We start from the raw sequence: 27,300 nt of genomic DNA on the forward strand, positions 1-27,300 counted from the left end.
TAAGGTGGAATGATAAAGGCCTACAGTGTGTTTCGGTGTGACCGGTACACCCACATTCGTGGCAAATCCTAATTTGTTTTGAATATTTTCCACCCTGATTGTGTCCATGCTGGTATTTAATGTCTCTCTCTCTCCTCGCTGTCTGCTGCCTCGGTTTCTCGCTGCTTGTGTCTCTGTTTTGTTCTGACTGGTCTCTCTGCTTGTCAGCCTACACAACTCTTTCTCTCTTTCCGCCTCTCTATTTTTCTCTGCTTGTGTTTGTCTGCCTCTCTCTCTCTCTCTCTCTCTCTCTCTCTCTCTCTCTCTCTCTCTCTCTCTCTCTCTCCCTCTCTCTCTCTCTCTCTCTCTCTCTCTCTCTCTCTCTCTCTCTCTCTCTCTCTCTGTATGTGTTTGTCTCTTTCTTTCGTCTGTCTAAATTCTGCAGGCATATTTTTCTGTCTATACCTCTATCTGCATCTGCATGTCTGTCTCCTGGGCTGTTGGTTTTGTCTGATTGCATTTCTCTTTATATCTGACCTCCTATTTCGTTCTCTTCCTTTTTTTTCTGCCCACCTCTTCCTCTCGTCCTTTCTCGTTTCTCATAATCTCTATCTCTTTCTTTTCGTTTTGTCTCTTCACCCACTTGATTCCTCTTTATTCTGTCGCCTTCTTTCCTCTGCCTGTGTGTCAGGCTGTGGCATCTTTGCTATCTTAATGGTTTTGCTGTTTGGCTCTGCTCCAGAAACGTATGGGGGGTTAAGTGCTTGTACAGCCAATGGCAAGAAAAGCGCTGATCTTATAGACGTGATGAATGACACCCTACGTGACTGCTTTGGTAAAGAAGCAGCATCCTACTGCAAGGACACAGCTTCCAGCTGTGTGTGTGTGTGTGTGTTTGTCTCAGTTGTACAACAGCAATGCAATCTCAATTCCAAGTTAGGTATCTGCTGCCCTTTGCTGCTGCATTGGAAGAAGGACCACTGCTGGTGTGTGCGTGTGTGTGTTTGTGTGTGTTTGTGTGTGTGTGTATGTGTGTGTGTGTGTGTGTCCTGGCCTTGCCACCATGTTAACGCTTTGTGTTGTCTCCCCCCCTTCTCGTTCTCCAGTTGCCATGGTAATTCACCAAGAGGCTCCATCATGTGTCTGAGCCTGTGACCACAATTTTTATAACTGCTCACAAACGCTGACTTTGTGTGTTTATGTGGGTTTTTTCCGTCTTAATTTAGCATCGGATCATGTTGTCTGTACCCTGAGGTGACGCTGAATTGGGAGTGTTTGTTGTTTAATTCAAGTCACATCACATCACATCACTGAATCAATTGAATCCTAAGGAAATGTTAGATTCCTTGAAAATGTCAGCCCCTTTTTAAAGTACAGATTATGTGAGGGCTACACTTAATACCAAACGTTGTTTACAGACGTTCGTATGTTATAGGACTGTGACAGGAGAACTCATCTAACAGAAACACAATTAAATTAAGGTAAATAATACAACAAGGTCAATCAAAGTAAGAGAAATGTGGACAGTTTAGTGTCCAGCAAGAACCCACAAGAACATTTCTGCAGATTGCATATGTCGAGGATAAGGTCAACCAAAGGGTGTTATTTCCTGTTTATTTACTTAAAGAAGTTCTTCAGTAAAGGCTGTAAGAAGTGAAGTTAGACAGCAGTATGCAAGACAAAATATACCAAAGAACAGAGGAAAGTCTGTAAAGAACATATGTAACTATTAATCAATTCATTTCTGACCCCTCAGATTGAGTTTGCGACCCCTTAGGCCCTAAGGCTTAGGGTGTGCTGACCTTCAAGTTGGGTACTGCTGCTCTAAATGATGGATGAAGACAAATTAGACAAAATATGACATGCATGCTTTATGGTAGGAATATCATGGCATTATTAGCGTAACAAATCTGGAAAGCATCATAGTTTGCTGCCCTGACACTAGCGGCACAGTGGCACATTTGGTGGGACCAGCCTAGAACAGAAACGGTTACAAGCACGTTCCCAAAGCCTCCACAAATAGCCACATGTGCCATGGCAGCATCCTAAAGCAAAAACACTGAAGCCCCTGCCTGATCAATCATTGTAAGTTGCCCTGGATAAACGCCCAGAAATGATCCAGGCCTGGAGTTTTCTCTCTCATGGGCTCAGTTCCATTTTAAACAACAGAAGTGGAACAAGGCTGTTAACACAGGACTGACCATGGAGGTGAACCCTGTCTGATCAAGTCTCATCCAACTAGTTATTATTAATTCAGTGTCATTAAACATGTCATACATTTTAACCTGCCACACGATGATTTCGGAAGGCCTCTATTTTTCTGGTGATTGATGCTGGATGTGTTGGGTGGGTGGTGATCGGTTAACTGACTGTCTGTGACCGACAGACAATAACAGCTACTCAGCCAACTGCAGTTATGTTTGGGGTTGTGCGATGATTTAATATTATCGTTTATGATCACTCTATTCAAACCCATCATATATCTCATTTAGATTTCTTGTTTTATAATCCTCACATCTAATGAAAATAAGTTGAATCTTCCTGAAAGCTGTATTATACATTCGACATGGAGATGACCTCTATTTTGCTCGATTGTCAATCTTAGTTGACTTTTACAAACATTTTAGGGAATTCAGGAATAACATCCATTGTGTTTCGGTTTGACTCCATAGGAGTGGCTGTAGAAGTCACAAGTTCCTTCAGCACTGTAGTTTTTTTTCTCTCTTGTTGTGATGTCGTCTGTTTTCTTGGACTTTCTGTTGATTAAATATGCATATCTGTCATTGCCATCTCCATTCTTTATTTTGTTCAGCAACACTGACTATTGATGGTCGTGCCAACTTCTATTTATTCCAAACACAGACATATAAAACGTCACTTCCTGAGCGTTTTTGTCTCTGTGTGAATGACCCGTCTGACATGTTCAGAGCGGCAAACGTAGAAGCTTTCATGTAGTACCGGATGAATCATGTTGAATGATAATAGCAACAAGTTATTTTATAGATATTAGTCATCTGCATTTAAAGTTCAGTCCCTAGTTTCATTCTCTGTGAGTCACAGCTGAAAATAATACAAAATAAAAGTTCAGTCTTGGAGGTGGGTTTCCTTTAAAAGGGGTTGATAGGTTACCTAACTGTCATCCCACCATTGTGTTTCCAGGCCTGAGACCCAGCAGAAAGCCCCGGTGAGTGCCCCCCCTCCCCCACCGCCCCCTCCGCCTCCCCCTGAGCCGGCAGGGCCCCCGGAGCCGGAGGAGGAGATCCTGGGCTCTGACGATGAGGAGCAGGAGGACCCCACGGATTACTGCAAAGGTCAGAGCGACACAAAAAAAGACCGACTGACGCACATCGTCATCTGTCCCAGCCCATTACTTCCACTCTGCATCTGTCGTACAGACCTCAACAATGTCTCACACTGTCTCCCCTCTCTGCATGCCTCTGTGATTCTTTTCCTCATTTCTCCCTTCGGCCCGTTTGCAGCAGCGTAGCGGTCGGTGTGAAACGCTCGGTAGTTGTGACACCAGCGTTTCAAGGTTGTTTGGTTGTTGCCAGAGAGGAGCGGCGGCCTATTTTCCTGCTGTGGCTCAGGATGCCAAAGGCTGTCCGCTAAGAGGATCGTTTTCATCTCACAGCTCTGTTTCCTAACGCTACACCCATTCTGTAAACACAGAATATTACACTTAATTTATCATTTGATATACCATGGAAAAAGTAGTGTTAGAAATTGTATTTTGCTTTCATTCTATATATACCATGATGTCTTTTAATCATATGCTGTCATACATTGTGACGTTTTGGAGGAACACTTTGATTTCTATAAGGTTTTTTTTTTTTTTTTTGGAGAAAGCACAGACAAATCTCACTTCAGTAAGATAGACAAAAAAAATAAAAAATACAACATCTACGTCATTTATTTTGGCTTCTTTTCACTAGTTCTCTATTTAAAACAAGCAACTCTCTTGAGTCACAAAGCCTTGTGTGTGTTCGCTCTTATATAATTTATTTGTGAACATTTTAAGAAACCCTATAATGCAGAGATCTTCAACAGGGGGTCCATGACCTCTAGGGGGTCCTCAAGGTTACTGCAGGGGGGGTTTAATTCCAAAAATGTAAAAATGTCCAAAAATACACATGAATACAACCTATATTAAGCACATAAGACTCTTCCTATTTATTTAATGTTATGTTGTGAAATCGTGATGTAGAAATGCCAATATCGAATTAAATTATGTTCTGTAAATATATGTATCTTCAACAATTATTATTATCAAATTGTATACAATGCAATATTATTATGCATTGTATATATACATCATTACAAAGTACTTTTATACATGACACTTACACATTATTAGTGGACCGCATCACAATTTTATACGAACACTTTTATACCCTTCACCGTGTCATTATAAGCCATGGGGTCTTTGACCTGAAAAACCTTGAAGACCTCTGCTATAATGCATGTTGTATCCATCTGAGGAGAAATGCTTATTATTATTTCGTTATAGCGTTCTGTGTACATATTTTGGCCTGCTAACCCTTCTCGTGTGTCTGTGTGATTCGACAATTACACAATTCACCAAGTTTGTGTTCAATAAAATACACCTACAACAATGTAACCCTGGCCAGCTAGACTCCTCTCTCTGCCAGCTGCTCGGGTCATTGCAGCAACAACAAAGCCTCATTGAGGTAAACATATTCAGCTCTAGGTTGAAGCAATGCAAACAAATACTGAATATCTTTTTGATTTACCTCTAAATAAGCACACCCCAAAGAAAAGTGGTGATTGTTTTTATATTCCTTTGATTTACTTCATGATCCGGGTCTCTTTTGAAAGGGTAACTTTTTCAGTGATGTTGAACCACATTTACTGATGCACAATCTTACATCTAATTTTTTATTTGTTCAATTTTAATTTGAGTTGAAAAGGATGCCTGCTAGATTAAGAAACGTTACACTGTAGGGCCTACAGCTTAACAATATACTATAATCTTAAAGCTGCCTGTAAAAATGTTGGTGCTGTACTGTCCTCCTGCGTCTTGTTTTTTTAAGCAATCGACAACACTTCTCTCCCATATATGTTCTCTCAGTTTGACCTCCTTCCCTCACTTCTTACTCACTGATGGGTTTCAAGTCATCGCCTGGTAACCCTCATCCTCTTTCTCATTATCACTACCAGGAGGGTACCATCCGGTGAAGATCGGGGATTTGTTCAACGGGAGGTACCATGTGATCAGGAAGCTGGGGTGGGGCCACTTCTCCACCGTATGGCTATGCTGGGACATACAGTGAGTCACACACACACACACACACACACACACATCATGACCCAGAAAAAGCCCTTAACACACCCCGTCACACACATGCACATGAAGTCTCTTCTTGCAGTCCTTCACTTCACCTTGCTCTCACACACACACACACACACACACACCACACATACACCTGTTGACTTGAGCTGGCACGTTACCACGACAACAGTTGCAACCAACACCACCCTGCGCTGGCAGAAAAAGCCGTCCATTTGCGCTATCATGTTGTTTCTCTGTTCACGTGGCAACCAGGGTGGCTGGATGACAGTGTCATCAACCCAGTGTCACCTTTCTCTGGCTCTCTCTCACACACACACACACACACACACACAGACACACACACACACACATACTCATTTACACATGTCATTGGTGTTAATTACGCTAATGGTGGTCATAAACCAGTGAGTTGGGTTACGTTACAGTCAGACACAACCTGTGACAAAGGTCATATTCAGTTTGTCAATAATAAGACGTGTGTTGTGTTCTCCTACATCCTAACATGTTGAATTTACAACTTTACTATTTTGGCTCAGCCTCGCCCCTATCATAGCTTTGTTGTCGGCCAGCTGTGACTGTACGCTACCTGCTCAGTACCAACGGCAGGCACACATAGAGATGCTGGAGCATTTAGCAGCTACCAAAGTGTTCCAAAATGACATTTACTACACAAATGTGCAGTGAAGGTATGGTGGGGATATCGATAACGACACGTTAGTGAGCATTACTGTCTTTAACGACCCATTAGTATGAAACTGCATTTATCTGTTTGTCGTTGCAGAGTGAAGAACTTTGTGGCGATGAAGGTGGTGAAGAGCGCCCAGCATTACACAGAGACGGCCCTGGACGAGATCAAACTGCTGCGCTGTGTGAGAATCTGATTAGTTTAGCATTTCAGTGTTTAGGAATCTTATTCTTCTCATCTCTTTTATCTTTTTTATTTTATGTTCCATTATTTTTTTTATCCTCCTCATATTGCTCCTCTCCTTCCCTCCTTCCTACCTTCCTCTTCACACCTTGCCTCTCCCCCACTCTGCTTCTCTGTTAACAAGGAACACTAAAGACACACTGGTCATTTATCTTGCATGGTGGGTGCAGGGGACAGTCATCATAGAATCAATTTTTCAGCATCTTTATCTCCCACATCCACCTCCCTTGTGATCTTCCTTCCTCTCTTTCCCTCCACTTTTCACATTCTCTATCTGTCGTCCCATTCCTTCTTTCTTGTTCTTTTCCGTTTTCCTGTCCTTTCCCCTTCAACGTTCTTTATTATTATCCGGTCTTTATCCTACTTCACCTTCTGTTCCCTCTTCCTGTCATGTTTGCTTCATCATGTTGTCCTCTTGGGCTCCAGGTGAGAGAGAGCGACCCCGGTGACCCCAACAAGGACATGGTGGTTCAGCTGATAGATGACTTCAAGATCTCCGGTGTCAACGGCATACGTATCCATGAGGTGTGTGTGTGTGTGTGTGTGTGTGTGTGTGTGTGTGTGTGTGTGTGTGTGTGTGTGTGTGTGTGTGTGTGTGTGTGTGTGTGTGTGTGTGTGTGTGTGTGTGTGTGTGTGTGTGTGTGTGTGTGTGTGTGTGTGTGTGTGTGTGTGTGTGTGTGTGTGTGAGAGAGACAGATATATGGTCTTGTTAGTCCTTGACTCTTCATCCCAGATGTGTGTATGGTGTTTGAAGTGCTCGGTCACCACCTGCTGAAATGGATTATAAAATCCAACTACCAGGGTCTGCCGCTGCCATGTGTCAAGAGCATTATCAAGCAGGTAAGGACACACAGACACACACACACAAACCAAATCTATTTATACACAATGTATCTTGCATTTATGATAAATAATGAATAAGACCACTGAAATTAACATTACGCTGACAGATGTAGTGTAAAAGTAGTCATCCTAAAATTTTGGATGAAATCTTTATGTCAAAATCCCACAACGACTGGCTCTGACTCTCCATCCACACACACCTCCGTAGAGAAGTAGCAGCCATTGCTCCACAAAACGCCATCATTAAAAATGTCTTTCTCATTGACATTCTGCTCACATATTCCCTGGGTTCTACCCCACATCTACTTATAAATGAAACTATAAGCGCTGACTTCATTGGCCTCTGTGTTTACTTCCGTACAACAGCATGGTGTCATGTCTTGGTTATTGTTTTGTTGTACTGTGGCTTCGCACTGGAATCTGATATTGGCCACATTTAAAAAATAATGTTAAAAGCCCCAAAAATTGGAGCAATACATCTGAATTTAGCGCTAAGGCTTGCAGTGTAAACGCATCCTTTGTCTTTAGACAAAATCAGTGATTCATATCATGATGATGACAAATGTGCAGTAGTGATGCACAAAAGACAATAAAAGCAAGTGTAAGAATATACACTTCAGATCTAACAATTGTAGGTAAGCTTTTCAACTGTGTCATGTCAAATAATTCAACACCTATATGCATTTCTTTCCAACATAAAGTTCATTAATCTAATATTTAAAGATTTAAGGTTTTTAGAAAGAAATGAAAAAAGTTGGATGAAGTATAATATAGCAAGAAGCAGACTGAGACGGCAACATTCACACCCAATACTTAGGCCTATTATTAAAACAGTGCATGCCATTGTGCACTTCACACTTCAGTACCACTGCAATCCTAATACACAGCGCTTTCAGGCAGTTCCCCCTCAGCCACCTGATGAACATGTGAAGTTGTTGAGCCCAGCCGCTGCCAACCTCATCGAAAAAAAGCCAAGCTGAAGATGAGTGGATAATATGAGACTGTTCCCCCACTTCAATGTCAAAGCCTCTGGACAGAAACAAATGCAAGAAAGAGTGAAATAAAAACATCAACAGCCTCTCCTCTCTGCCCTCAGAGAATGACAAGCATGAGAAGAGGGGCTAATTTGGCTCGGGGTAAAAGAGAAGGACTCAAAGGGCGAGAGATTGAGACGGAGAGTTGAACATTTAGAGAGGCTCAGTCTGCATTTTTAGAGTGTATGAGTGACTAAACAAGAAGCGTGAACACATTTTTCAGTACTAAAAATGTTTTTTTTATCTGAATGTGTTTGTAGGTTCTGCAGGGTCTGGACTACCTCCACACTAAATGTAAAATCATCCACACGGACATCAAGCCCGAGAACATCCTGATGTGTGTAGATGACGCCTTTGTTCGGCGTATGGCCATGGAGGCGACCGAATGGCAGAAAGCCGGAGCCCCCCCGCCGTCTGGATCCGCAGGTAGACGCACAAACACTCCCTACATGTTTATCTTAGAGGAAATAATGGAACACTTTGGGAAGTTTGCTTTGTTGCTGAGAGTTAGATGAGAAGAGGCTGGACAGGCTATCTGCTTCCCTTGTCTGCAGTCTTTATGCTCAAATAAGTGCTGCTTGCTGCAGCTTCATGTGTAGCATACAGAGACGTGAGCGAGGTCCACCTTCTCAGTAAGGAAGCTAATAAAGATATTTCCCAGAATATCATACTATTTCTTAATATTGCAATGCATATATATAGTTTTGCTACCAATTTAGGATTTATTTTACTTTGTGAATTTAAATGAATGTCAGTAAAGCTCCACAGAAACCCAGCATGCAGTGAAGGTGCAGGATTAGTTTTATTCATGCAAGATGTGGAGCTTTTTCATAAAAAATGTATTTTAGATAAACAGTAAAACATGCTCTGCATTAATGTGCAGAAATCTGTAGGCAACGGGACCAAATGTTGGTATTGGAAGTGTTCTGGTCCGTAGTACTGTTGACCAATCACTTTCAAGCAGTCTTTGACTGAATGCAGGTAAACAGGCAAAAGACATTACCTGATCTTGGAATCCACCGTCTATCATGTCATGATGGCGTTGCTTTTTATTGGTTTAAAATGTAAAATTAAACTGGCTACTTGTAAAACATTCCAGTCGTACATGCCGCCGGAACTCCAACTCCAGTCCTGTATCTCAAGTTGTAAAATATTATCAGGAAAACCAATCTTGACCCAAGTTATGTAAAATGGAAAACTTACATTGTACATGTAATAGGTTCATAGCTCATATTCAACATTAGAAATGGGTATTCATAGTAAATGCAAATAAATCATGAAATAACCTCCCTTCTTTACTATTGAAGCACAAGCCTTTTGTGCCTTCCCAGTTTCTTGCTTTTTCATCTCACTCCACCAAGTTCTTCCACTGAGGACAAAATCAAATTCTTAAAACAGTCTCGGCAAACATGAACAAGAACCCTGTCCTCCCGCTGAACCCCCACACGAGCTGTCAATTGCTTGCATCAGCGGATGGAGTCTCTTTGAGCCTTCGGGTAACCAATTATACTGCTTACATTTCTACACCGTTAAAATGAGGCACATAACCATCAACTGTCAACAGAGGGGCCCGGTGGTGTTGCTGGCGATTGAAGACTCATTAACATAAGTGCAGATGTGTTTTAGAGTGAAATGGTTTCATTTCGGCTCGTTTCAGACATTTGTGATGCATTTCAGAAAAGTCGAAGGTACATAGGGAAGAAATGGCGACATAGTTTGTATTATAAAAGAAGAAGAGTATTTTAGGTGTTTGATATTGTATTGTACTTGCCGAGCTGCTAAGCTGAAAACCATCAGTACATGACATTTAAATGAATCAGTCAATCCTAAAATGAATGTTTTGGGCACTACTTTGTCAGTTGTGAATGACAAATTGATGGTATTCAATTTGCAAATATGTTTGGACTAAAGCCTACAAATATTTTATATATATGTTAAGTCTCTATTGTAACCCACTGGGGGTTTAATTTCCACATTTTGATTGGTGTCCGATGCTTAAGGAAAGAGAATACTGTACCATGTTGGAGCTACACTCTCAAACATGAGGAGAATAGGCCGTTAATATTATGGATTTGGGACAAGCGAATAAGTCTGTGGGTGTATGAACAATCTTGTGTCTTCATTTGTTTGCAATCCTCTCACTTCAGCAGGTTGTGTATGAATCAGGTCTCTAATGGGAACATTTACAAAACCTAACGATCTGTCCAGACGAGTGGAATATTGAATGCGGCGTGAACTCGGTTGTGTGACGTATTGATGTTGGTGAAACTCTGAAGCATCTGATTGTTGTTGTTTTCCTTTATGTCTGTCAGTTAGCACAGCCCCCCAGCTCAAACCGGTGAGTACAACAGATGTGAGTATGAAACGAGAGGAATGCACACACACACAAACATAAACCCACACACAAAGTCTAATAAGGGAGAGCATTTTGCATTTTTGGTGTGATTTCCATGACAGCTAGAGGCACAGGGAGAGTACTGGGGAGTGCAGCACAACGTGCGAAGGCAATCCTCAAAATATCTTATTAGGAGGTTCAATGAAATAAATGAGGTGATAACAATTTCCAGACTTTTTAAAGAAAAGGACTAGATCCAGTAAATTGTGAAATGTCCTTGTTTTTTTAATGTCACATACTGTTGCTATCCTGTAAAACCAATGTAACTCCAAAACGTCATGCATGCAAAAACTAAGAAAACAAACGTTTGCTGCTATGTGACAATGCAGTTTTAATATAATCCAATAAGCAACAATAAAAGTGAGAAAAAGACATTCTTAGTTATTATTTATTAAGAGTTAATCGCTCCAAACCTCACAATTCTCAACAGAATTTAATTCAAATGATACTAAAACGTGTTATAAGTTTGGTAGAAAATATATTGTGATCTTGTACAGCAGATCCCTGTCACTCAGAGTAAGAAGCTGATTGATTTGCAGGCCCTCTGATACATTCAGTCCCATAGGTGCTCAAATGGATTACGGTCAGGAGAACGGGAGGGCATGTTAATGGCAGAAGTTCAACCTGTAAATGAATAATATTTAAAATTAATATTTTGAGGTATATTGTTATTATATACTTTATTCAAAATGTACTAAATGTACTGTAATTTATAATTAATATACAGCAGAAGTGTTAGTGGACATTACTTACAAATCATAAACCACAATTCAAATAAATATCAAGTCTTTTTATTCCTTGGATATGTTGTATTCATTGACGTTTTGCCCGCCATCCCCCTCTCCTGTTTCCTCACCCAGGTGGGGAAGATCTCCAAGAACAAGAAGAAGAAGCTGAAGAAGAAACAGAAGCGGCAGGCAGAGCTGCTGGAGAGGCGGATGCTGGAGATCGAAGCCCTGGAGAGAGAGGCCGAGAAGAACGAGGAGAAGGCTAAAGACGGGGAAGAGAAAGGCGATCGTGAACACAACCCGTCTTCACCCGCGCAGTCGCCCGCGCCACATTTGGGCCCCAGCATGGCTCTGGGAGAGAGCGACGAGGACGACGATGACGAGGAGGATGGGGAAGATGAAGAAGAAGAGGCAGGAGAGAGGGAAAGGCCCATCCGGTTGACTAATCACACATGTGAGTCATGTCAAGTTTTCCCCAGATTGAGTGCTTCGGTTCTGACAAGGGATAGACCGACGTATCACTTTATTCAAATCTGATATCAGGAATAAATGCTATCGGCACTTATAAATGCAGGATGATGCTTTTGATTTGATAACTGATGAATACACATTTTAGGGCAGACCTGGTGGTCCTGCAGTGTAAACAAACACATGTTAACCTTTACTGTTTATCACCAAAAACTCATTGAGTGGATCCTTAGGCTTTAAAAAAAAATCATTTTTTGTCATAGTGAGCACCATATTTGGGTTAGGTGCCTCGGTTTACTGTATTCAGGTTGTAAACCACAAGAGAGGAGATCTGCAGCATGTGTGACTATGTGCATGCAGGCCTGTGCAGTCTGTCTGTGAATGAATAAAATGGAGTGGCTCCAACCGTTCGGCCCACGCTAGTCCCGCTGTATATGGGAGGCTCGACTGATTCACACACAAAAAAACACACAACCTGTCTTTCTCCGTCTCCCTCCCCCACCTTCTGTCTATTCACCTTCTGTTTCTTTCATTCTCCTTTCCTCTCGTTTGCCTCCTTCCCTCCAATCTCTTTTCATGCTTTTTTACTCACTGCCTACGCCGTCTTTGATTGTGTTCATATCTCCTTCCAACCTACTTAACTGTGTTGATGCCGCTTTCTCCGCGTTAGGTGCGGCCACTCCCCAGGAGCAGAGCGAGGCACCCCGCGTCACCGATGATGACCCAGATGCGGAGGCGGAAGAGGAAGAGGTGCCCACGCCTAACACCGAAAAAGAAGCCTTCGTTCCCGTCATCACAGTTGACAGTAATGCAGATCCAACACAAGCAGACACAGAGGATGAGGAGGTGGAAGAGGAGGAAGACGAGGAGGAAGACGAGGAGGAGGAGGATGAGGAGAAGGAGGAGGAGGAATTAAAAGGGGCAGAGGATGGGAATGAGGAAGAGGCAGGGGAGAAAGTAGAGGAGGAGGAAGAAGAAGAGGAGGAGGAGGAGAAGGAGGAGGAGAAAGACACTGAAAGAGAGGAGAATAAGGCAGAGGAGCCAAAGAGTGAGAGCAAAACAGAGGTGGAGGCAGAGGAAGAGGAGTCAAAGGAGCAGGAGGGGGAGGATGATGATGAGGAGGAGGAGGATGAAGATGACGACGACGACGACGAAACGACCACAGAGCTCCTCCCGGAAACCACCTCCCCCATCAAGCCCCACAACAACAAAAGCAATTCGGCCAAAACCAACGGCCATGTTTTGTTGGGATCTGAGGGACTGAAACCGAAGCCTGGCAATCCTCTGTCTCCCTCGCCCACCCCCGAGACTCTCCTCTGCCCCCTGGTGGAGTCCGAGCTCAGCTACACAGACAGGGACAACTCTCTCAGCTCCGGTTATGAGATGTATAACGGCGACCTGGGCGAGCAGGGACTGACGAACGGCGGCAGTGAGCGCCATGGGCCCATCATGCCTCTCTTCCCCGACTTGCCCCTGGATCCTCTGCCGGGAAACCCCATTTCTGTTGGAACAGCAGACATTGGAGCAGGCCCATCACCCAACAGCCCAGCCGCCGACCGCAGTCGCACTGTGTCGTCCTCGAGTACGGGAGACACGCCCAAAGGTGAGACGTGGTTACACTATAGCCAATGATTTACGCATACAAGATTATTATTTCCACATATAATTACTGATTTACCAACTCAAGAAATTCATAACAGAGCCTAATAATAATAATACAAGTTGAATGTTCCCTGATTGACGTCCATTTATTGAACATTTGATGAATGGATGGAATGTTTAGTCTGTATGTTAAAGCTTCAGGATTCATAAATGGGGTATTTACTGACATATTTTATATCATAGAACGTAACACTGAAATATCTTGAGCGTATGTTAACCACAGAACTCTAACCACTGCCTTCGACACACTGGACGTGCAAAAATTCTCACTCATGTATCTAATCTGAGAGCAGAGAGAGAGTAAGAATGTAAAAAGATACCTTTTTATCTTGCTGTATTTCCTCAAGTGCAATACCATATTTTACAGCAACACTTTCAGCACTCGCTCACATTGTAAAAATCGAAGGGATAGGAATCCCGCTGTTTGAGAAATAAGCTTGTGTTTGAGTGGTGCCTCTCAGTTATCTGCAGATGGTGGATTCTTATCTGGAATGACACGTACATGCATGCATGTTTAAACTTCCATGAAACTGCTGCCACATACTATTACTTCACAGAAGGCTTACAGGCAGCAACACAGGTGTGAGTGAGTTAATCGGCTTTCTTTCATATTGTATCAACACCTGATTTAATGCTGCCTGATTAAGCTTTAGTATCCATCGAAAATGAAACTTTAATTATTTGATTGAAAAGAAAGAAAGCGAAATGATAATTCATTTTCAATCTTCGGTGAATTAACAGCAGAAATTGTTGAACCATCTCAGTGATTTGATTTTCTTATTATATTTTACTGTCCATGTCCTTATCTTCTCTGGGTCTTATTAATGACTCACCACCACCAGGACACACTCAACCACCTACAGCCTTCATTTTATTACTCTAGCTTTCTCCCTCTGAGGTCACTCCTAGGATCACATCTCCAGTACTTAATGAAAAAAAATGATCAGAAAGTGCAAACCGCAAAACTAGTGAAACAAATGTCTAAATAGGTCATCATATTGTGGGATTGGATCCCTTGTTGAAAAAGCTGAGGGGTCACTAGTCTATAATGAAATGTCTATTAGTACATCACAGTGTGTAAACCCTTCTTATCTCTCCTTACTCTATGTGTTAACCCTGATCTTTCCCCTCCCAGTTAGGGCCAGAGCTGCAGATCTCCTGATCAACCCACTAGACCCGCGCAACTCTGAGACTATTCGAGTAAAGATTGCTGATCTTGGAAATGCCTGCTGGGTGGTAAGACACAGTTTTTGGGATGACATTACATTACCTGACACATCTTCTTTTTTTTAATACACCGCTCAAAAAAACAAGGGAATCAACACAGTATAACACCAAGTCTGGTGATCTCAATCAATATCAATCTGTCCATTTAGGAAACACAAATATCATGTTGTTATTTTGTTCCCAACAAATGATATAACCAACATCCGTATCTATTTTCAACTTGACCAATTTGTTCTTCCAGATCTGGTGATTAAATCGTCCCCTTATTTTTCTGATACAGCACAAGCACTTTACAGAGGACATCCAGACGAGACAGTACCGTTCCATTGAAGTCCTGATAGGAGCTGGTTACAGCACCCCTGCAGACATCTGGAGCACTGCCTGCATGGTGAGCACACACATACACATGTGCAGTACATCACATCATATATACTTCCTTTTAAATTATACACATGTTTAGTATAGACTTGAGTGCAGTACTGTGTTTGGTCTCTTGTAGGCTTTCGAGCTGGCTACTGGAGATTATTTGTTTGAGCCCCATTCTGGGGAGGACTACTCCCGTGATGAGGGTGAGTATTTAAGACTCCGTGACTACTTCTCATTTTAAATACTAAATACTACAGTAAAGTGTGTTTTTTGAACTGTTCCAATTACAAATTGTAATCAATTTAATGCATTTTCATGAAAGATTGTGTCAGTGCGCTATTTAACCTCAGTTTGCTTTAAAGATGTTCTCCATTGTTCAGATGCATGGCTGCTAACTGTGCTCTAACATGCAGTGATGCAGTTACAGCACACAACGTTCTCTTCACTTTTAGTTTGGGTTGTATCGGTATCACGGTATATCACACTATTCACAGTGATGGTTATCATACTACATCTGCTTATCTATAGTATTCAGAGAACGGACACAAGTATGTGTGAGTTAAAGGTACAGACAGGAGCAGACTGGACTTTATTTTTCATTTATTAGTACATTTAAAATGCAAGTAGTGCTGCTAACTCTCATTCCTTTAATATATAAATAATAATAATAATAATGCAAATTTGATACCGTGAAACCCTGATATTACCACCCTACATTTAGTAATTACATTGAAACACACTTAACACAAATTCAGTGTTTGATTTTGTTTTGTTTGTTGCTGTGTAAGCATGTCATCTTTATACAGGGACTATTGTTTCTAACTATGCATCTGGACAATGGACACAATCTGTGATAGATCAATACCAGTTACTCCAGTACATTGATTTTTAAAAAAGTCCCTTTCCCCAAATCCCACTATCCACTGTCAGCTGTAAATCCTGTCCTTTTATTCTGCTGCTATGCCTCCACTCATCTTCACCCCACTGTGCCTCAACCTGCATTGTACAGATGTTACTCTAGACGAACGGAGAGCTCACAACTCCTGTCGTTGTGCTCAATTTCTGGAGCATAACAGATCAGTTTCCAAAAAAAGTGTAAAATAGTGACAGTTAGTAACCGAAGCATGAGCAACATTTGCCAGTTACTGTTTCCTGTGAGTATATCTACATGTATATCCTAGTTGGATGGTACTCTATCAAGCAATACAGACCTATATTTGCACCCTCATCCTCACCTCTATCTCTTCATCACCCATGTGATCTTTGATCTAACCAGCTCACTGTTATTTCTCTCATTGCATGTGACACACAGTTAACTTCATTTTATACAGGCAACAAGCCAGTGTCATTTTTATCATGATGTCCTGATTTACACCTTTTGATCTCCCGTCTTTGAGGCCATATTGAAAATTCAGCTTGTGGTCCCCAGTTCATTCAGTTCATGTCACTTTTATTCCAAGGCTGATGGTTTCATTTCATCACCTCTGCTGTGGAGGCACAGCTCACTAACACAGGTTTTCTCCTTTACTGTCTGTGACTGTCTCTTCTTTCCTTCCTTTCCCTCCTCCTTTTTATTCCTCCCCGACCCCTCTGTGACCTTTCCTTCCTGTCACTACCTGTCCCTGTTTTTATTTTCCTGCCCACAATCCACCCTCTTTACAATGCCCTTACATTTTACGTTTATCTCTCCTTTCGTTTTCATTTACATTTCCCCTTGCTTGTATTTTTTCTTTTTCTTTTTTATCTCCTTGTTTTCTTTGGCAATCTTCTTTCATTTTCCTTCCCTCCCTCCCTCCCTCCCTCCCTCCCTCCCTCCCTCTCTCCTCCATAGACCACATAGCCCACATCATAGAGCTGCTGGGCTGTATTCCAAGGCACTTTGCGCTCTCTGGAAAATATTCCCGGGAGTTCTTCAACCGAAGAGGTAGCGCTGGCCAGAGAGCTGATGGGACTGAGACACACGTGTCACATGTTTAAAATGGACAGACGTGGACACCAGCAGACAGTCTGCATATAAACGTGACGTTTATGTTGATTGTGGTAATAATTGGATGTATTAATTGAGGAAAAAAAGAAGAACAATCTTCTAAAATCGTTGTTAAAGTAGCTGTGTGTCCATGCAGTACCCAAAGGCAGCAGCGTGTGTCAGTCCCATACAGCCAGTCGTGTTGATGTGTGTGTGCATGCTGTAATGCTGAACCGTGCCTGTTCCCTCTGTGATGTATGTGGTGGTGGGCAGACCACATCGCTCTGATCATGGAGCTCCTTGGGAAGGTCCCACGCAAAGTGTTCGCTGCCGGGAAGTACAGCCGAGAGTTTTTCTCCAAGAAAGGTAAACAACACCATGGTTAGTGGTGGGTGCGGTGTAGGGTCGGCCTGTTGTAGTAGAGGAGGAGGATGGAGGATCAACTCCTTCATGTAGTAAAGTCTGTAGTGCTGCCACAGTGTTCTCAATAAGGTCAGATAGTATCAGGTAAGTTGTTAATCACAACTAAAAAAATGCATGATAATTGTAGGACTGGGCAATAATTAATTATTATACACTGCTCTAAAAAATGAAGGGAACACTAAATCATCACAGTATTGTTATAAATCTGATATCAATCCATCCATTTAGGAAGCACAAGTGATTGTGAATCAGTTTCCCCTGCTTTGGTGAAAGTGACAACCGGTGCAATGGAGAGGCAAAAACAAGACAAGGGAATGGTTTTGCAAGTTGTGACATAATAGAATCAGTGTTAGAAAAATAAAATAAAATAATACAAATAAAATTAAATATTCTTAATGCTGATTTCAACTTTGTCACCCTTCCCTATTCAATTTACATTTAATATTACTGTGTTGTTTTAATCATCTGATGCAGCAAAAAAGTTCTAATTCATTTGCTTCAATCATAAGTTATTATTTTATAAATAAGCAGAACATATATTATTTTAATATAGACTCCAAACCAGCATAGTCAGGTGTTTGCCTCCTTTTCAGCAGCACTTTTGTGCAAATAGCCAATTTAACCTAGAAAGCAATGAATCACTGCACACTGTATATCAAAGTCAGGATCAATATTGTTTGGTGAGAAAATGCCTCCATAATTTAAAGAAGGAACTAGTTCAGTAATATTACAACAGCAGTATACATAAACCGCAACATTAAAGTCATACTGACAGAACAGCGGGGGTTTACTGCATCCGAGGTCTTATACACCTGTCTGATTCTGCTCATCTTTGAGCCTGGTAAGTGTATGGATCTGTGTCTGGTACAGCTGATAACCCCGTGCACTCTCTCATTTATTCTCTTTTTTTCTTCCTCTCGATCTCCTTTCCCCTTTTTGCTCATATATTCTTCATAATGTGCCATGAGACCTGAATATTCTGCCTTTGATGTTGTCTCTATCTGAGGTCTGAGCCTGCACTCCATGTCTCAGTGTTCTCCCTTTTATCCCACGGTGCTCTGTTGATCTGGTCTGCCTTTCTCGCTCCGTCTCTCTGGGCTTCTCCTGTCTGCCGCGCTGCCTTCGGCCGTGCATTGCGGCTTTGTTACCTTGTTCCTTCATGCACACTGATCTGTGTTGAACGTGGGGGGAAGGAGATACATTGATTGGAGACAAAACAATTTACACATGCATACTTTTATAAGGAAACAGATCTAAAGATTAGAAACATATGGTAAACTGACTAGCTCCGTCTACATTCATGCATAATATCAAACACTGTTTTAACACTTTGCTTTGGTTAATACAATAATAGGGGAAATCCTGCAGCTTGTGTTCTCCAATCAGTCTACAGGAAGGAGAGGTTACCACGGCAGCCTTGCTTTGAATTGGACCTTCGCTCTTGAGCGCCGCTATCATTAATCATCCTCTCATACTGTTTTTTCCTTCTCCGTCAGTCTTGTGCTCCCGGCCAATAATTTTCCTCCTCTCTGTGTTAATAAACGCCTTCCCCTCCTCGTCTGTTTCCATTACATGGCCACTTCTCCGTCTCCGTCTACCTCTTCCCCTCTGTTCTTGTGGTTTGATGCCAAGAACTCTATGGGTTTTCACTCCATCATTACAGTGCCTCACTGAGTGCCACGGGTTCAGAGAGGCTGAATAATCAGTGAGAGCTGCTGTAGTGTTTGGCCGGAGCCTGCAGAATCACGGCCTGCTCTTGGCATCAGTTTAAAGAGTCGGTTCACCTAAATAATGAAAAACAATCTTTAAATGTGCTTTTCTGTGCTGTGAGCAGCGTAGATGTATTGTGTTCAACTCTTGTGCACTGGGGTGGAGGCAGAAATCTCATGGATTGATACCTTAAGTGAAAAGTAAAACTCAGCTTCACGAGGCTGGTGTTATTGTGTATTTTTACTTATTTCAACAAATCTCACGAAAAACAAAAAACAATGCATTAGTCTGTCACACAATATTTCCTTCTCTTTCTGAGGCATTCATTGTTGTTTTTTATTAAAAACAAATAAAAGAATGAATATCACCAGTTATTGTGGGTTTTTTCTAATATGGGTGAACCAACTCTCTAGACTTCACCTCTCTTTTTTCCCCCCACATCCTCCAGTTATCATTGACTCTGTTGCCTACCGCCCCCTACAGGTGAGCTGCGGCACATCACCAAGCTGAAGCCGTGGTCCCTGTTTGACGTGCTGGTGGAGAAGTACGGCTGGGCGCACGAAGACGCCGGCCACTTCACCCACTTCCTCCTGCCCATGCTCGAGATGGTGCCCGAGAAGAGGGCCTCAGCCGGCGAATGCCTCAACCACCCCTGGCTCAACTCATAGCCACGATCTCTGATCAGACACCCTCCTCCTGTTGTTGCCCCAACAGTTATCCCAAACATCACCCCCTGGTGGCAGGCAGCCTGTGGAAGAACAGAATGGAGAGAAGCTGGAGACTTATTCGTTCCTGTCCTGTCCCACACATCCATTACAGGATTATCCGAGTAGGCTGACTTCCCACACGAGCCCCTCGTCATTTCCCATAAGGAATGTAAAGACATGGAGATAACACAACATAGTAGCTGTGTCTTCCAAAACGTCTCCCAAAAAGATCATTCGAAGAAGGATGCTGCTCACGTAAAAGGGAGAAGAAGTGAGACTCTGTCTGAGAGAGATGTGCTTTCCTCTGCTCTTCTGCTGTCAAGATGTCAGCCAGTCCCTTCCATTTAATCTCCCCCCCAAATTCTCAGTTTGCATCCGGCCATGGATCACTGAGAGAAAAGTCCAGTTCCATCTGCCATGACCTTTACATAGCCAGGGCCTCAAAGACAGACACGCTTGTGTGTTTTTGAGAGAGATGATGCGACTGTGCTCAAGATCTGCCTACGTAGACAATTCTCCTCTCTCTCTGGTCCAGTTCCCCCTCCCTTCCCCCTTCACCCTTTTATGGAAGAAAGCACCCACGGCAGACTACTATTTTACACCCTGATTTCTTTCACAAATCCAATCCCAAGATGCCCCTCTCCCCTTCCCTGGGCCACCTCAGAGAACTGGAGGGCAGCCAGTCCTCCTGGGGGCACACTGACAGTTACCACTCTGACAAAGACTGGCAGAAAAGGTGCGGGATGAGCAAAAAAAATTAAAATACAATCATTTCGAGATGGAGGAGGACTGCTCGGTCTTCTGAGACTATTTTTAAAATGCATGGAGAGACTGATGGATCAGCATGAACAGATATGACAAAAGGACGATGGTTGCGTTATTTTATGTGCATTTCGCTGGTTTCTTTCCTGTTTCATCACCTCTCTTGGACATTCTGTTAGAAAGAATTATGTTAGGATATTTTGTTCCCCCGATCTGATTAAGGTAACTGTTACAACCCCTTCTCCAGCTTTTGACATTCCCAAATCGTGGTCCTCTGCCGTCATTGCTGACTTTTATTCCCAAGAACAATTCTGTTGAGTCCTGTTGTGGCACGTTTACCTGACCTGATTACTATTCCCTCTATTTTTTTTTTACCTTTTGATCCCTGAGCTACCCCAGAAAGGGGATGGTCACATAGAGGTTGCACTTGTCTTTGTAGATGTCCTTCAGGGATTTGAAACCTTTGTACATACAACTGAGATCTTGCAACGCAGATAAGCGACCGTGGACAAAGTTTCAACATACAAGCATCATTCCAAAAAACAGAAGCTGTTATTGGCATATCTTGACTTCCTCCAATACAGGGGGATGTTCGGACTGAACTGTGCCATCTGCTGGCTGAATGAGAGCACTGCATTGCTACACACTGCTGCTGCTCTCAGGGCCAACGCTCCAAGACGTTCCACTATATCTCTCCACTTAATCACTGTTTCTCTGTCACACACACACACAGACACACACACACACACACAGACAGACAAACCCGCATCATCACAATTAGTCCAGTTGCCTATTTTTCGCAATAAATGAAAAAAGATGACTATAAGTAAATGGTGAGATATTTTTAAAAAACTATTTAATTCATTAAAAAAAAAGAGAAAAAAAAAATAAAACAACTTTTCTCTGGTTGTTGTGACCGTGACAGAATCTCGTCTTATACTGAGGTGATTGTGTTTGTCTTTTAGAGATGTTTATTTCTTTTGTCATTCTTATTCTTATTATTGAAAGATTTTTTTTACACAGTTGTCACCTCTCCCCTCCCTCCTTACTTGAACAGTGCTGCTCTGTCCGGGCTCTTGATGGTGATACAAAAAAAAATCAACAGTTTTGCAATAAAGGGTATATGAAAAGTGTTTTTGCACCAAAACCTCCTGATCTCAATCTTTCAGCCATGCTGACTGTTCTTCCTGATGACATTGACAGAATCGCGTCTCTTGTCTGTGTTTTTCATTGACAGATTTAATAAAATTGTAAATTAATGGATCCTGTAGTGAAATTTCTGATTTGGAGATGTATCCGTCAACTTCAATAAATAAGGTGAGGACACTTAAAACAGCTCACTAGAGGCATAAAAAGAGGCAAGTGGCTCAAACAATCACTGCGTTTTTATTCATATGCAAAAATAATACAAGTCTTCCCACTATTTCAATGGAAAGTTAAAAGACATGGGTCAGTCGTCACTACAATAAGCCAAAGGCTGCACGTCAGTTACAATACATTGTGATTCACACTAAAGCAAAAATGGCCCATCAGAAAATATGATCTAAGAGCCGATAAAAGATGAGGCGATAAAAGACATCCTGAGATCAATTAGTCATTAAAAAAAAAAAAAAAATGCTTTGGAGTATCAACTAGGGATTTCCCCAGTATTTTAATTTATATCTTAAATCACTACAAATGCTCTCTGATGCCATCTGTGTGTCTGCTAATGTGTCTGAGTCCATTAGGGCTCAATAAACACATGCCTCATGCGCACATACCCTCATTAGATTCAGTTAGGTGTCTTTTTTTTATGTTTAAAAAAATAGATCTAAAACGTAATGAGGTATTTTGGACACTGCTAAAATGTGGTGATGAGACATGTGATCCACGGAATCTTGTAAGCTTGAAGACATCCTATCATAGCATTAGGAGGATACAGTATACACATGTACATTATCTAGCGATGTACTATGGTATACAGAGCTTAGTACCTGTGTGTATTTTCTGAGGTGTGTGGTTCACTGTGATTGAGCTCTGTCTGTGTGTTTATGTATGTGTGTGTCAGAGCCGTGAAGCATAGTTCTTTAGCAACAGAGGTTTGACCAAATCCAGGAGGTCCAAGTTCGGATCGAGTGACCTGCCGAGACCCTCGAGCACCATGACAGCAAACACAATGGAGGCAAAGTTACTCTCCAGTTTCACCTGGAGAAAAATCGACATCAAGGAAATCTAGGTCAGCAATAGATTTATCATATGATGATTGTTTCGGAGGCCTTCGTGATCTTTTAATAAGCCTTTATCCTTTTTCAAGACTTCAAAAAGGTTAAATTATACAGTACATGTATTACACACCACAACAGATAAAAGACCATCAAGTATAGCATTTTGAATACTTCCATAAATTCCCAGGGTCACATTTTCTTGTGGTCCACCTTAAAGCCCTCCCGTTTCTGATGCTAATGCATTAACCTGCTGCCGACACAAAGCATCAGCCTTGCAAGCTCGACCTCAGTAACAACAACATGGAGAGCAACTGGTTTAATATTAGATCTCTTCAAATATACTGCAAGTAAAACTGCTGAAAAGAAACATACAAAACCTTATGGAGGACCAAGGCAATAGCAACCACTCAGAGCCATTATCTGTTGTAATGTCACCTAAAGAGTCATTTTCTCAACCTGATCAATTGTGTTCAACATAATGAAAGCAAACCTCCTGATATTTTACCTTGTGTTTGATGAGTAGACCAAAGACTCTGGAGAGCAATTCACCCACTTGGAACTATAAGTGCGACAAAAACATGTCAATAGTACCAAGTGTCTTTTTTTCTGCTAGGGTCACTGACCACCATGACCAACACAGACCTATAAACTATATACAAGGTAGTTCACCAGAACGTTTTCTGATAAAAACAGATGCAAAGCAGTAATAACAGCGAGGAGAATAAGTCTTACACTGAGACAAATGTGGTTAATTTGCAACCAAGTTTTTTCTACACGGGGAGAGTGAGATCTGGACAGCAGGCAAAAATAATAAAGAAAAAAAGCATGCAATAGAAGTCAGAAGCAGAAGAAACCAGGATACCATGCCATTGTGCATTATTGAAATGGCAATCACAAAAAAAAATAAAAAATGGCAAAAATCCGAAAATCCTTTTTGAGTGTTGTAAATGAATATACTAACATAATAACCATGGCAGTCATTGTTTCCCATCAACATGCGACCCTGCATCAGAAACCCAATTTAGACACAATGTGAGAGCACAAATGGAGGATAGTACCTTTCCCAGAGAGAGGGTGTTGCTGAGGGCTTGGTCCACCAGCTGGGCAATCTCCTTCTTAAACTGTGGGACGTCACGGCATTCATTGTCCCGAGAATGATTCAGGAGCAACTCTGCCACTCGCTCGCCCTGAAAAAAGGAAACCAAAAGATCCTGGAGGTTTTCTTCCACTTACAGATTACATTCCTTTCTTTTTTTGCTACTTTTTTCTATCCAAGAAGCATTTTTGCATCAGTTAAAGGCTGATTGGATTTGCTGTGGATTTATTATATTTTCTTATATCCACACATATTTATCCCCTAGAAAAAAGTTTTCATTATATTCAAGAAAGCAAATCAGGCAACACTCAATCACGATCACTTACCTGATGCAGCACCACAGCTGTGAAGACGGCCTTGAGGTTAGCAAGATCGTTGTTGCTGAGCTGGGCTACGATGCCGGCGTCCAACAGCACCAGCTGGAGAGGACACGGGTCTGGCCTGATGCTGACCACCACAGTGTCCCACAGGTCAGTGAGGGTGGTCTTACCGTGGGCCTCCCCCGATATACCAGCACCGTCAGTGGAACCAGGATCAGGCCCCCAACGTTGGACCAGAATGTTGCCAGGATGGAGATCCCCATGGACAAAGTTGTCCACAAAAACCTGGAATACAGACATATAGATGGAGACACACAGTCAAACAGATACATTTAATCTGACATATGAACCGAATTACGTTCACACATGCTAGGGCAATGCTAACAAACAATCAGATGCAACGGATATCCAGCAGGTGACGTTTCTCACCATCTTCAGCATGGCCTCCATTCCAATCCTGGCTATTCTCTGCTTTACCTCCTGAGGAATCTCGGAGCTCAGGTAGTTGGATACTGGCTCACTCTCCTGAACAAATAGGTTGCACACAATGCATTTGGTATTCTCATGTTTGTGAATTGCTTGTACATTCAGAGTTCAGTCGTTCACTGAATCATTCAATCAGTGTTTTCCATAGATTTAAAATTCGGTTCTTTACTCACTTCAAAAGTTTCCACTAAAATGGTCCTGGTGACAAATGGTCGTAATATAGTTGGAAACTTGACATGATCCACGTGGCGGAAATTATCCTGGAAACGCTCAATGTTTCTGGCTTCAAAACGTAGATCAATCTGAAACAGAAGATCGGACGGATCACTGGAATGGTAAGACTTCAGACTTCAATCAGATGTTATTGATTTTCATGCTTGTATGCATATTTTTAACACAACAGACTCACGACATAAATAAATGTGGCTATCTGTGAGTGTTCCGACCTGTTTGGTCATTAGCTTCTCAAACTCCTCTACGATCTCACACAGACTGAGCCACTTAAGTCCAGGCAAGCACTGCAGGAGCCAACTGCCCGCTTTCATCAGCATTAGGTCAATTTCCACCTGCCTCCTGATGCCTGGATGGACCACCTATAAGACATCAGAAATAATGTGTAAACATCTGTTGACAGGCTTACAAAAGGCACGCCCACAGTGGCATACAGTTCACGAAGGCATGATTCAGTGCATCAACCAAGCTGCAACATGATCTAGTGAGGCTATCTTGTGATTGTGTCGCTCACCTTGATAGCCACAGGTATCAGATGCTCCTTTGCTGCACTGCACTGGCCCTCTGAGTGACTTCTCTGCTCAAAGCCCTCCTCCTCCTCCTCCTTACTACCGTTCCAGCGCCGCCACAGGGACCTGACCACTCCTCCCAGACCAGGGATCTCCCATGCCTCTAGCAAGTCTTCTTTCTCCATCTCCTCCACCAGCGACTGGAAGGCCGGGTCCTCCACCTGGTCAGCCTTCGCCCAGCCTCTGTACACCTGTGCTACACATCCCGAACCCACCGGCTCTTTGCTGTCAAAAATTAAAACCCTCCTCCAGCCATCGCCAAAAGCCCTCCGGAGACACTGCTTGGTGTGGGCCCAGGAGTGCGGGCGCACCCTCACATGAAGCCTGGAGAAGAGCTCACAGAACTCCTGAGAGAAGATGTCCCGCCTGGTGCTGGCCCACTGGCCCAGCTTGATGAACGTGGGACCAGATGTTTCAGTCAACCACAGCAGAGCATTCAGCCAGCAAGACGCACAGCGCGTAGACACCAGAGCCAAGGGGGCGAGGAGGAGGAGGGGGCCAAATTTGAGGAGCAGCACCAATGCACGTAGGCTGAGGCGAAGGAAAAACACAACTTTGTGCACTTGGACTTTGGCGAGAGACTTTTTGTCAACGGTTTGACGTAGAAGAGTTGCTTCCTGGCATTTGGCTGCACAGGACGATGCATTGACTGCACCCCAACATAGCAATGTGACCTTGGGTATCTGGGTTAAAATCTTCCCTCTCTTAAAAAAACATGCCCTGGAGCTCGGGATGAGTCTGGTTCTCGTAAAGGAGCCTGCTTTCTGGAAATTGTACCTCAGGTTGAGGACTACTCTTGCTCCAAAGGTGGCCATCATGTCAAATGGCTGGTAGTTTAGTCCCGGACTGTGTCCACATGTGGCTGTCTCGCATTACGAAGCACCTTTTTGTCAAATCATTAGTAAAGCATGTCTACCAATTTGGGATAGTCTGTTATCTTGCATGTCAACACCAGAGTTTATGGCTGCATTCCCTCTAAAAGATAGCGGCGACCTGGACTAATGCTACATTAAAATATCTACACCAATATTTACCTATTTGACAACAACTTCATTACTTGCTATATTTCCTGTGAAGGGGAGGAAACGTCGAGAAGTGAGACAGGTCATGGTTCAGCTGGCGTTCCTGTAGAAGCCCAAAATATCGACCCTCTACATCGAAAACATCCATGAAGACATGACAGCCGCTTTACTTCCGGGTATGACGTAATGCTTACGATGTCACGTGGCCTTGTCTTAAAGACACACGATCACCAGAAATCAAACTTCTACGGCTGGTTATTAATCAACACAACATGGGGTTAATTTGTGTCACGTTTGCGTGTTTTAGGTAATACATGTACGTTTTTTCAGAATTGTTTCAGCGTCGCTGTGTGTTTCTTTAAGTTAACTGAATGAAGAGATCAACTCACCAAACTCTGGATTTACAGTATGTTAAATGCCTAACTACTGCTGAAACTAACTAGCATTTAATGGTATTCCTTTTACCTCGAATAAGTGTAAGGACCTCAATTGTCCTACAGATGGAGACATATTACATGTAATTCTCAGTGCCTGTCCTATTTGTCTCTTTTCTCCGACTTCCAGAAGGAAGCGAGGGAATTACGGGAGGAAATAGGGATGCAGAGGAGAAGGAGGTGAGAAGCTTTCTAAAGGTATAAACAAGTGTGTATTGATGCTTTGTAAAAGAGAACTGAATTGGATCCTGTTAGATTTTTTGGGAAATTCGATGAGAAATTACAGAAGGCAACAACTCTAGTTAATGGAGCTGCAACCAATTGTTGCATAATTGATAATTTTCTTTATTAATTGGTGAGCAAATTGGAAAAATATTAATGCTGGATGCGGATCAGTTGTTGATGGGAACGTCATTGTTACAGTATGTT

The 27,300-nt window shown here is 42.4% G+C and overlaps 2 protein-coding genes across 9 annotated transcripts in view; one reads left to right on the forward strand and one right to left on the reverse strand.

Moving 5' to 3' along the window:
• Positions 1-21,772, forward strand: part of srpk2 (SRSF protein kinase 2) — a gene marked incomplete at its 5' end in the record, with an annotated part of 59,663 nt that extends 37,891 nt beyond the window's left edge. For 3 of the 8 annotated variants that reach the window (XM_084018249.1, XM_084018248.1, XM_084018252.1), the window contains 14 exons: positions 3,139-3,290; positions 5,158-5,266; positions 6,072-6,159; positions 6,645-6,732; positions 6,952-7,058; positions 8,356-8,521; positions 10,408-10,448; positions 11,351-11,672; positions 12,357-13,289; positions 14,484-14,584; positions 14,856-14,963; positions 15,075-15,144; positions 17,181-17,273; positions 19,524-21,772. In XM_084018249.1, coding sequence (XP_083874375.1) covers positions 3,139-3,290; positions 5,158-5,266; positions 6,072-6,159; positions 6,645-6,732; positions 6,952-7,058; positions 8,356-8,521; positions 10,408-10,448; positions 11,351-11,672; positions 12,357-13,289; positions 14,484-14,584; positions 14,856-14,963; positions 15,075-15,144; positions 17,181-17,273; positions 19,524-19,708 — 2,563 coding nt within the window. In that variant the 3' untranslated portion in view covers positions 19,709-21,772. Of the gene's footprint in view, positions 1-3,138; positions 3,291-5,157; positions 5,267-6,071; positions 6,160-6,644; positions 6,733-6,951; positions 7,059-8,355; positions 8,522-10,407; positions 10,449-11,350; positions 11,673-12,356; positions 13,290-14,483; positions 14,585-14,855; positions 14,964-15,074; positions 15,145-16,772; positions 16,866-17,180; positions 17,274-19,523 lie in introns of all 8 variants that reach the window. The other 5 variants (XM_084018254.1, XM_084018255.1, XM_084018251.1 and 2 more) reach the window with 3 other exon arrangements.
• Positions 20,716-26,607, reverse strand: adck2 (aarF domain containing kinase 2). Its single transcript, XM_084018261.1, has 8 exons — positions 25,361-26,607; positions 25,062-25,208; positions 24,789-24,917; positions 24,559-24,654; positions 24,136-24,414; positions 23,772-23,900; positions 23,219-23,272; positions 20,716-22,693 (listed from the first exon to the last, which is right to left on the reverse strand). The coding sequence occupies exons 1-8, from the start codon at positions 26,231-26,233 to the stop codon at positions 22,553-22,555; spliced, it is 1,848 nt and encodes a 615-aa protein (XP_083874387.1). The 5' UTR covers positions 26,234-26,607; the 3' UTR covers positions 20,716-22,552.
• Between the last annotated feature and the right edge of the window lie 693 nt (positions 26,608-27,300).

The sequence above is a fragment of the Eutrigla gurnardus genome (assembly GCF_963514095.1).
Source record: "Eutrigla gurnardus genome assembly, chromosome: 9".
Lineage (NCBI taxonomy): Eukaryota > Metazoa > Chordata > Actinopteri > Perciformes > Triglidae > Eutrigla > Eutrigla gurnardus.